Source organism: Delphinapterus leucas, chromosome 11 (assembly GCF_059928025.1).
Source record: "Delphinapterus leucas isolate spDelLeu-1000000601 "Yukka" chromosome 11, BTC_Dleu_Yukka2, whole genome shotgun sequence".
In the NCBI taxonomy this organism is placed as follows: Eukaryota; Metazoa; Chordata; class Mammalia; order Artiodactyla; family Monodontidae; genus Delphinapterus; species Delphinapterus leucas.
The window spans coordinates 34,852,685-34,864,765 of NC_143139.1; the positions used below are offsets into that span (position 1 = coordinate 34,852,685).

Below are 12,081 nucleotides of genomic sequence, written 5' to 3' on the forward strand. Positions count from 1 at the left end.
GCCAATAAAATGGACAACCTGGAAGAAATGGACACATTCTTAGAAAAGCACAACCTTCCGAGACTGAACCAGGAAGAAATAGAAAATATAAACAGACTAATCACAAGCACTGAAATTGAAACTGTGATTAAAAATCTTCCAGCAAACAAAAGCCCAGGACCAGATGGCTTCTCAGGCAAATTCTATCAAACATTTAGAAGAGCTAACACCTATCCTTCTCAAACTCTTCCAAAGTATAGCAGAGGGAGGAACACTGCCAAACTCATTCTACAAGGACACCATCACCCTGATACCAAAACCAGACAAAGATGACACACACAAAAAAAACTACAGGCCAATATCACTGATGAATATAGATGCCAAAAACCTCAACAAAATACTAGCAAACAGAATCCAACAGCACATTAAAAGGATTATACACTGTGATCAAGTGGGGTTTATCCCAGGAATGCAAGGATTCTTCCATATACACAAATCAATCAATGTGATACACCATATTAACAAATTGAAGGAGAAAAACCATATGATCATATCAATAGATGGAGAAAAAGCTTTTGACAAAATTTAACACCCATTTATGATAAAAACCCTCCAGAAAGTAAGCATAGAGGCAACTTACCTCAACATAATAAAGGCCATATATGACAAACCCACAGCCAACATTGCTCTCAATGGTGAAAAACTGAAACCATTTCCACTAAGATCAGGAAGAAGACAAGGTTGCCCACTCTCACCACTCTTATTCAACATAGTTTTGGAAGTTTTAGCCACAGCAATCAGAGGAGAAAAATAAAAAGAATCCAAATAGGAAAAGAAGAAGTAAAACTGTCACTGTTTGCAGATGACATGATACTATACATAGAGAATCCTAAAGATGCTACCAGAAAACTACTAGAGCTAATCAATGAATTTGGTAAAGTAGCAGGATACAAAATTAATGCACAGAAATCTCTTGTATTCCTATACACTAATGATGAAAAATCTGAAAGAGAAATTAAGGCAACACTCCTATTTACCACTACAACAAAAAGAATAAAATACCTAGGAATAAACCTACCTAAGGAGACAAAAGACCTGTATTCAGAAAAGTATAAGACACTGATGAAAGAAATTAAAGATGATACAAACAGATGGAGAGATATACCATGTTCTTGGATTGGAAGAATCAACATTGTGAAAATGACTGTACTACCCAAAGCATTCTACAGATTCAGTGCAATCCCTATCAAACTACCAATGGCATTTTTCACAGAACTAGAACAAAAAATTTCACAGTTTGTATGGAAACATAAAAGACCCTGAATAGCCAAAGCAATCTTGAGAAAGAAAAATGGAGCTGGAGGAATCAGGCTCCCACAGTTGGAGGGAATGGTGAAAACATCACAGTGGTGATGTGACTTTACCCAAGACGGGCAGGATTTGTGCACCTGAGAAAAAGAGGTGGAACATTTTTGGAACAATACTGGATAATTAGAATAATATGCCATAAAAAGGGTTCATGTCTTATATCTCACACATCATTGAAGGGAAAAAGGGAGAGAAAGGAAGGTAATATTTTGACTAGTGATATACGTAAAAATCTAGACACATCGGGAAATGTTTGAATTTTGGAGTTTCTGATTTAGACAAACTTAAAAAGAATATGACATTTTATTTATTATGTTTTTGTTTCTATGGAGAAGTTAATAGTATCTTAAAGATGCCTCCTTGGATAAGGTAATCTTGATGTTTTTTTAGAAAATATCACTATTTGATACGTTGAACAGCCTTAAATATGCTCATTCATTATGTGAAGTCAAATGAACTGTTAAAACTTTTAACTAAAGCATATTCTTCTAATTTTCATCTCTGCATATATTCTAATGTTAAAATACATACATATTTTATTCTTAACAAAATGTGAATTATATACATATTTAAACCTGAATGGAAGATTTCTGAAAGTGCTAAATAAGTTTCTTTCATTGCTTCAGGTCACTGATATGATGCTTCAGGACAAGCCCTATCCTGATTGGGGAAAATCTGCAAGAGCTTTCTGGAAGAAAGGAAATGTTAGGATTATTTTATTCTGGTAAGAGATTGTTTCATTTATTGGCATATGTCTTGCCTCATTCACAAGGACTTGGGGTGGATTTCGTTTTCTTTAGATATATAAAATTCTATCTAGAGAGGCACTTCTAGTGGACACTGTGCTCCATTAAAATGATGAAAACCATTATCCTATTTATCAGTTAATTTCTGCTTACACATTTTTGCATATACACATTTACAAGAGATACATTTACTAATATAGTAAAGCGAATAAGATTTTACCAGAGGTAAGTAGGTTTTTGAGTCAGCAAAAATAAGCTATAAGTTTCATCAATGGAATCGGGTATAAAAATGTCCCCAGTGAGTACTGAATTTCCAGTGTATTTGACAGGATATAATTTTGCTTTGAAGAAATCATACAGTGAAGAAACCTCTCTACAGACCACATCTGGCTCTTTGGCACTTCTTTGTGTACCAATAATTTCCTTTAGCTCTCCAGCCCAATCATTGCAATTAAAAAACAATCCATGTCTTATGGAACTTTGTTTTTTGTGGAGTCAACATTATTTATGTATATCTGAAGAAGCTTAGACAGAAATGGTAGGAATATAGAGACAGCAAGAAGGGCACTTCCACCAGGCCATGTGACAGTGATTCAACCCAATGTATGAAAAGTTATCTACATTAACACCCAGAAGCCTTTTAATTGATGATGACTTGTGCTTCCTAAATTGCATTCTGTTCACCTGCCTTTCAAAATGAAAAAAAAAAAAGTCTGTTTATTCTTGGATCTAACTCTGAGGGTTGATTTTTTTTCATGTACAAGCTACAAAAGTCATGGTCACTAAGTACTTGGGGGAAAATATACACTCTAAGCTATCTTTGTGCTTTAGCACTATTACTAAATGTTGCTTCAGATGTATGGCATTTTGAACTCAATTAACAGCAAGTAAACAAAAAGTAGATTTTTCAATAACGTTGTAAAAATGAATATGATCTTGTAGATGTTTATTCACAACTTGCCTCAGAGTCAAGTGTGGCCTATTTTATGGCACATTTACTTCATATTGTTTCCTGTTTGTAAATTCCCCATGTAGCTTGACTAAATAATATGTAATATTATAATTTTAGCAAGTATTCATTGCAGATATGTTTTGCTCCAGGCACTATGCTAAGAACTTACTCATTTAATCCTGATAACCCTGTAAGTAAGTGCTATTATTATAAGCATAGGTCTCTGAATTCAGGGCCCCAGTTACTAAGCATTATATTAGACTGTCTCTAGAAAAACAAAGGATACATCGGTGTGCAAATTCCAAATGATTATCCTTAATCCTTGTTTAGATAATGGTGCTAAACAAGAACATGAGATTCTGGGAAATCATTCTACCCTATAGAATTGTGTACAGGGGTTTTAAGAACCATAATTTAAAAGGAGATAAACTCTAATATTAAAAGTCTTTATGAACTGTCTCTCTTTTAAAATATCTACTTACTATGTTTACAGATATTTTGTATCATTTAATGTATCTTCGAAGGCAGCCCATTGATTATTGTTCAACGTGGCCAGTTACCAAGGTCACACGTATATCATTTGCAAAGATGAGCCATGCATATCTGAATGCCTCTATTATTGTTGTCATTAGCTACTCTTAGTTGCAATTGTTGTTTCAGAGGAGAGGAATCCATACTAGATTTCTCCTTAATCATCTTAGTACATTTTCCTTGAACGTTATTACTCAAATCTATGTATTACCAATCTCTGTTTATACAAGTGTGTTTATTTTTGACATATGTGATAACACAGTCCCAATGGATAATCTAAAGCATATTTTGAATGTTGTAAAATAATTTAATTAGTCACTGACAAATAGATAATATTCTTAAATGGAGAGCAAACTAAAATTCACACTTATTCTTGTAGTCATTGTTTCTGTAAAATTAATGATTATTAGGTAATATATTTGAGAGATGATTTTTATTGTTATGTTTCAGAAGTAATATTTCAAATTATGGAGAGCATAAAACAACTGGAGGAAAATTTAAATGCCGCTTTGAACATATTTTTTCCTATTTTATCCGTTACATACCGTTAGATTATCTTGACAACAGAATTCATAGTTTTAAAAAAGAAAAATCTGATGCAAAATATTGAACATGGAAATTATGTGGGAAGCAAAAAAATCTCCCTTTTTGTTCATACTTTTCAGATAAAAGGGATTTAGCAAGTGTAAAGGGCATTTGTTTTTTTAGCTCTAGGAGATAAAAATACAGAAATCATTGGCAAGGTTTTAAATGAAATAAAAGATCGTATTTACATACTATGTGTCACCCACTCAAAAAGAGGTATTTTCTTTTGGTTTTACCCTAGTTAAGGAGAGACATATTCGTATAATAAATCTGTTGTGAAGAAATTTTGCAAAGGAAAGCTTTTATACATTGCAATGTGATTATGAGTTTAAACAGTACAACATGCAATTTTGTTGTAGTAAACTTACCTTTACCTAAGTGTAGCTGCTTTAACTCACAAATGCCTGTCAGAAACTATTTCATTTGCAACTGTGTGGCTAAGTTCTTTCTGATTCTTAGTGATAGATGTCTCTACATTGGAAAGAATGGTTCCTATTTCTTTCTGTAATTGTGCAAAGATGAGTCTGCTATAACACATGGGCCTTTATGCCTGGGAGGAGACTAAATTGTGGTTGATTTGAAAATACTAAATGGGAAAGGGCAGACTATTTATAGAGCTTCCTTTCCAAAGCCCCATTCCCAGCCCTTTTGTTAATTAAAAAGAATAAAAATTTAAAATCAAAATCCTAGGTTAATGCCATATACTGTTCTATTTTCCAGAGGGGCTACCAATACCCATTTTCACTCACCTGTGTCTGAAGTAAATGTATACATAAACGTAGACATAAAAAAAATAAGTAGTATGATATTTATATTAGCTTCTATGTCCCCACTTTATTTACTCTCTAGAGACACAATTTATATGATTTTGAGGGGAAGCATCTTGGGATATTTCCCAAAGGTTCAACTTTTTAAAAAATAAGGAAGACACTCTTCTGTGATTAGTCGGGGAATTGGTGGAGGAAGGAGTTGGGAGAGCTCGTGGTCATTAGGGCTTCCTGGATAATTCAATTCCTTGCCTTGGAGACACACGAGAGGTTTGTACCTTTCTGCCCCCTCTGATCACATGACTTGCTTAGACCAATTAAAATGTGAGTGAAAGAGGCTTGTGTCACCTCTAGGTAGAAGCATTTAATTGCCAGCGAGAAGCACTGAAAGGGGCTCCTTTCTAGGTAGCCGTTGTGGAAGTTTGTGTCTAGCTGGAGCACTTGTCATTCAGGTTCCCTGAATGACCTGGATAAGCCCAGCACCCTTTACAACACATGTAGTGTGAGCGAGGAATATACCTCTGCAAATGGTAAGCCATTGAGATTGGGGGATTATTTGATACTGCAACATAAATCAGCCTATCCTGATGTATCCAGTCACTGATCCCTGGAAATGGAGTGCTGTCACAGCAGAAAGCAGAAATTTTAGTCTTGAGGGCTGGACAGCAAATGGCAAGAAAACTAATGAAGGCTGGAAAGATAGTAATACAGGTATTATAGTGGCAAAGCATTTGGTAAAAACTGTGGTCTGTGATTACTTAGATGCCTGGAAATTGGAAAACAGTGCATTGCTGTGTGCATCTGTGTACAACTGTCCACTTCAATTCCATTCTGTTGCACAGAGAAAATTATGTGGGGTTTTTTTGATGATTAGTATATTTATATTTTTAAAAAGTACTTTATCTAGTGCTCTCATGGTTTGGGTGGGCATCTTTTGATCATGATTAACTTTATTCTTGACTGAGAAACAAATGAGCTGCTGCTGGTTTTCCTGCTTTGAGCTTCATGGTTATTATTCAAGTCTAACAAGGTTGTTTAACTTTGACCGTTCAAGAGCTAATCAAGAAACAATTATTGTCTTTTTTTTTTTAATGGGGAAACGTCTTTATTTTTTTTATTTTTATTTTTTTTAACATCTTTATTGGAGTATAATTGCTTTACAATGGTGTGTTAGTTTCTGCTTTAGAACAAAGTGAACCAGCTATACATATACATATATCCCCATATCTCTTCCCTCTCGCATCTTCCTCCCTCCCACACTCCCTATCCCACCCCTCTAGGTGGTCACAGAGCACCGAGCTGATCTCCCTGTGCTCTGCAGCTGCTTCCCACTAGCTACCTATTTTACATTTGGTGGTGTATATATGTCCATGCCACTCTCTCGCTTTGTCCCAGCTTACCCTTCCCCCTCCCTGTGTCCTCAAGTACATTCTCTAGTAGGTCTGAGTCTTTATTCCCATCCTTCCCCTAGGTTCTTCATTACCATTCTTTTTTTTTTAGATTCCATATATATGTGTTAGCATATGGTATTTGTTTTTCTCTTTCTGACTTCACTCTGTATGACAGACTCTAAGTCCATCCACCTCACTACAAATAACTCAATTTCGTTTCTTTTTATGGCTGAGTAATATTCCATTGTATATATGTGCCACGTCTTCTTTATCCATTCATCCGTCGATGGACACTAAGGTTGCTTCCATGTCCTGGCTATTGTAAATAGAGCTGCAATGAACATTGTGGTACATGACTCTTTTTGAATTATGGTTTTCTCAGGGTATATGCCCAGTAGTGGGATTGCTGGGTCGTATGTTAGTTCTCTTTGTAGTTTTTTAAGGAACCTCCATACTGTTCTCCATAGTGGCTATATCAATTTACATTCCCACCAACAGTGCAAGAGGGTTCCCTTTTCTCCACACCCTGTCCAGCATTTATTGTTTCTAGATTTTTTGATGATGGCCATTCTGACTGGTGTGAGGTGATATCTCATTGTAGTTTTGATTTGCATTTCTCTAATGATTAATGATGTTGAGCATTCTTTCATGTGTTTGTTGGCAATCTGTATATCTTCTTTGGAGAAATGTCTATTTATATCTTCTGCCCATGTTTGGATTGGGTTGTTTGTTTTTTTTGATATTGAGCTGCATGAGCTGCTTGTAAATTTTGGAGATTAATCCTTTGTCAGTTGCTTCATTTGCAAATATTTTCTCCCATTCTGAGGGTTTTCTTTTCATCTTGTTTATGGTTTCCTTTGCTGTGCAAAAGCTTTTAAGTTTCATTGGGTCCCATTTGTTTATTTTTATTTCCATTTCTCTGGGAGGTGGGTCAAAAAGGATCTTGCTGTGATTTATGTCATAGAGTAGTCTGCCTATATTTTCCTCTAAGAGTTTTATATTGTCTGGCCTTACATTTAGGTCTAATCCGTTTTGAGCTTATTTTTGTGTATGGTGTTAGGGAGTGTTCTAATTTTATTGTTTTCCATGTAGCTATCCAGTTTTCCCGGCACCACTTATTGAAGAGGCTGTCTTTTCTCCATTGTATATTCTTGCCTCCTTTATCAAAAGTAAGGTGACCCTATGTGCGTGGGTTTATCCCTGGGCTTTCTATTCTGTTCCATTGATCTATATTTCTGTTTTTGTGCCAGTACCATACTGTCTTGATTACCGTAGCCTTGTAGTATAGTCCGAACTCAGGGAGACTGATTCCTCCAGCTCCATTTTTCTTTCTCAAGATTGCTTTGGCTATTCGGGGTCTTTTGTGTTTCCGTACAAATTGTGAAATTTTTTGTTCTAGTTCTGTGAAAAATGCCATTGGTAGTTTGATAGGGATTGCATTGAATCTGTAGATTGCTTTGGGTAGTATAGTCATTTTCACAATGTTGATTCTTCCAATCCAAGATCGTGGTATATCTCTCCATCTGTTTGTATCATCTTTAATTTCTTTCATCAGTGTCTTATAGTTTTCTGCATACAGGTCTTTTGTCTCCTTAGGTAGATTTGTTCCTAGGTATTTGATTCTTTTTGTTGCAATGGTAAATGGGTGTGTTTCCTTAATTTCACTTTAAGAAACAATTATTGTCTTAACATACATGTGTGGAAGAGTGGCATGATAATAATAATAATAAATGGAATAAACTAATAAAAACGACCTGAGAATCAGGGGAAATGTCAGTTAGAAGGGTTTTAGTAATAGCTCTACTAATATCCAACTGTGTGACCTGTATGACTACTTTGAGTTTCCATTTTCTTTTCTGTAAAAGGGATGTTTTGTTATTTTTTGTGGTCCTTTTCAGCTCTACAATGCTATTTTCTACTGTAAGATTAAGGTGTGGGAGAGTGAGAAATTCTGTCTGCTTTGCTCCAGAGGCCAGAATATGGACTGCTATAGTCTGAATGCTTGTATCCCTCCAAAATTCCTGTGTTGAAATCCTAATGCCCTATGTGATGGTATTAGGCAGTAGGGCCTTTGGAAAGTGCTTAGGTCATGATGGTGGAGCCCTCAGAAATGGGATAAGTGAGTTTATAAAAAAACCCTCACAGAGACCCCTAGCCCTTTCCACCATGTGAGGACACAGAGAGAAGGTGCCAGCTATGAATTAGGAAGGAGGCGCTTACCAAACATAACCATGCTGGTGCCTTTATCTTGGACTTCCAGCCTCCAGAATTGTGAGAAATAAATATCTGTTGTATATAAGCCACCCAGTGTGTGATACTTTGTCATAAAAGCCCAAATGGACTAAGATATGAGTCAATGAGTGTTAAGTCACATGGAAGCAGCTTTGGATACATGTATGAAAGAATTCCCTAATAATGAGAGCGTCTGAGTGCTGAATGAGCCTGCCTGGTGAACTGCTGAAATCCCCATCAGTGGAAGTATTCCTGCCAAGGCTACATAGTCTTTCAGGGATGCTATACAGGATTTTCACAATGAATGAGAAAAAAGTAAATCACTTTAAATTTTCATCAAACTTGAAGGTTCTCTGACTCGACATTTTTAACTAGAAAAGTACTGCATATTGATTTTTAATAGACAGGATGCTAATTATATTTTAATATGCTCTATAATGCCATCATCATTATGAACAGAATTTTTACATTAGACAATGATTCATGAAAGTTTCCAGGGGCAACTAGATTATGCACAGCATTTTGCCTCACTTCCCAAATAATAAATTAGCCCATATCTTCTCTCTGGATGGATTTTGTCTTTTTGCCTTCAGCCTTTCTTCTATCTCAACATGTCTCTTTAATTAAAAGCTGCCTCTGTGAGGAAAAGCAGAACATTTTTAGCCCAAAGCATGTAACTGTACCAACTGAATCAGTCACCTTAACTTTAAACATTGCACTAAGTTAACAAGCTCCATTTAAATCTGGCTACTTCTCAGCAGAAGAATCCAAGGATATGCTTCACCTGGTTTTCTTGCTAGATGTTGTTTCCCACTTCTGGCTAAAAAGATGATTGATGTTGCATTACTGTTTTGTTGAATTAATGTGTTGTCATATTATTTAGAGATTTTCATTTAAAAAGTAAATTCTGTATTTATACCTGAGGGATTTAACTCTCAGGTGTATATTTATGCCTGGGCATTAACACAATCCCATGCCCTTCGAGACTTAATTTTGCTGAATTAAGAGCAAGTCTTGTTTGCATTTAACTTATTTAAGTAAATACTTAAGCTCTGAGTACAATATGAAATAGTGGTTAGAAGCAGACTCTGAAGCCAGTTGCCTGACTTTCGGTCCTGGTTTTACTACTTACTATTGTGTTAGTTGTTTTAACTGGTATTATGACATGTTATGACTGGTATTATGAGCACCAGGTGCTCTCCATGTTGCTGAGAATACAACTTTGAGAGAGAAAATAAGGACTCTGACAGCACAATTTTCTATCCAGTGAGAAATATGGGGGCAGGAGGTAATACCCACCAAGGTGTAGGTTCAAGGTGAGCTCTCGGGATGGTTTTGCTAGGGCTGAAGTGTCATCTCAGGATAAGTAGGGGCCAGAAACATGGTGATTGGTTAGCTATGTCGAGTGAGGCAGAGGGAGAAGTTTAGGATATCGTTGAGTAGTTAGGCTTGAGCAGCTGAACAGGAGCTTATGTTACTCACTGAGACAGGAGATCCTGGTGGAGAACTGAGTCTTAAATGGAGGCATAATGAATCCAGGCTTGAGCATGCTGAACTTGATGTACTAATTGAGATACTTAGTAAGCAGGTCCTTATATGGGATCTGCAGCTGAGGAGTGAGGAAGTGAGGTCTGAAACAGAAATATAACTAATATTTATTTCTTGGTTTACATTTTTATACTTTTGTAGATGTAATTATCTACACGTATGGGGTGTTTGAGTGGGTGTACGGTGAAAATAAAAGATCTACTAGAGTAAACCTACGGAGCTCTTTTATTTGGGAGCAGGCAGAAGAGGCATCTGGAGAGAAGACAGAGAAAGAGGGGACAAAAAGAATGAAAAGTCCGAAAAGGGTGTGTCATAGATGCCAAGAGAAGAGAGAATATCAAGAGATATAACAATGTCAATAGTCAAATGCTAGCAATATATCAAATAATATCAAAATGCAAAGTGTCTATGGGATTTCACTCTAAGAGGACCATCAGTGATGAGCTTGGCAAGAATGTTTTTCCAGAATGTTGCTGATAGATGCTAGACTTGTACCGGGTCAACCCACGATTAGGACAGGAGGAAACAGGAACAGGGAGGATATTCAGAAGGTGAGAGAGAAGGCTGGAGGGATATCTATATGTAAACATGAATAATCCCCAGGAAAATTTTAAATGTATTTACTGATTTGGCTATTAATTGATTTGTCTTGTCCAGAGCATATTCATTTTTCTCCCAAGAGGTAGAGGTCATTTCGAATTACTTGTTGCCCAGGTACTGAATAAAAGGCTCTTAAATTAAATTCTGTGGTGAAATTTCACTCTTTGTTATTCTCATTTTTTAGTAGAAAGATAGAGAATAAATAGTTCATAGGGTTTTAAATTTAAAAACTTTAAAAATTTAAAGAAATGCATTAAAATCAAAATGGTGGCTAAGTTCTCTACATATTTATGCTCAGATCACATTACTTGAGAGCAGGATAGCATCTCACTTATCGTGTCCCTAGGACTTAACATGGTGCCTGGCACACAGTAAGCATTAAATACACTCTTGCTGAATTAACTACTTTGGTGAGGACTTTCAAATATATAATACTCTAGGACAGTTTTGAAAATTTCTTTAGATAGAGGACTTCACTGAAGACGATAAAAGGATGATTAAAAGTATTTTGACTTTGTGATTAACTGATGCTTTATAAGAAGATATATAATCCTTATGAATTTTTTTCTGAAAAATTTTTAGAAATATTTATTTTCAGTATTTTAAAAAAATCGTCTTGGTTGCAAATTATGTGCTTTACCTACAACTAGAAGGTGCATTTAAAAATCGTGGGATATGTTTCTACAGTGATGCAATGTCAGCCCCACACTGACCGTGAGGGTCTTTAACTTAGGATCTTTTCCTCATCTCTTAAAGGTGAGTAAGGTTTAAGGAAAAAGGATTAATTAAACAGTGTTACATTAGTTACTAGTAACCTCCCTATTATAGGCCTTCATTCTAATAGCTAAAGCCTGGAATAGCAACTCTGAGTCCAAGAACAATCCTCCAATTTATGAATCTTTGAAAGAAAATGCCCTTTAATAAAGGCTTGGAAATACTGCATAGTTTTTCTGTATAACAGCTGTTGGTAGAACATAGTTATTCCTCTTCAGTCTTAAATTTATTTGTTGAATGGAATACTCCCCTGAGCTGGGAGACCTAAGTCATACTTATTAAATTTCTAAAGTATAGGTCATGTTTTCAAAGGTCCCTGAGTTTGTATATAATAGTATAAATGCACAAAATTAAAATAGAAGCAATAAATTCTAGAAGAATAGAAAGCAACATTTAACCAAGTTTAATGACTCGATCCATTTCAGCAGTGTGGGAAACCCTGCCTGTCTTTCCCTTCTTTGTCATGAGTGTGTGCCCCCTGTCGCACAATCTCTAATAGACGAAAAATGCAAATCTTTCATATTAACAAAACTCCAAGTATTTCTATGACTCCACCTGTTAGAAAGCCCAGATATTATTTTCACTTTTGCTATTTCCCCACATCTCCC

At 35.8% G+C, this 12,081-nt stretch overlaps 1 protein-coding gene across 2 annotated transcripts in view; it reads left to right on the plus strand.

Moving 5' to 3' along the window:
- TMEM117 (transmembrane protein 117) overlaps positions 1 to 12,081 on the plus strand; it is a 532,025-nt gene that overhangs the window by 330,646 nt on the left and 189,298 nt on the right. For both annotated transcript variants that reach the window (XM_022572405.2, XM_022572407.2), the window contains one exon: positions 1,974 to 2,071. In XM_022572405.2, coding sequence (XP_022428113.1) covers positions 1,974 to 2,071 — 98 coding nt within the window. The remainder of the gene's footprint in view (positions 1 to 1,973; positions 2,072 to 12,081) is intronic.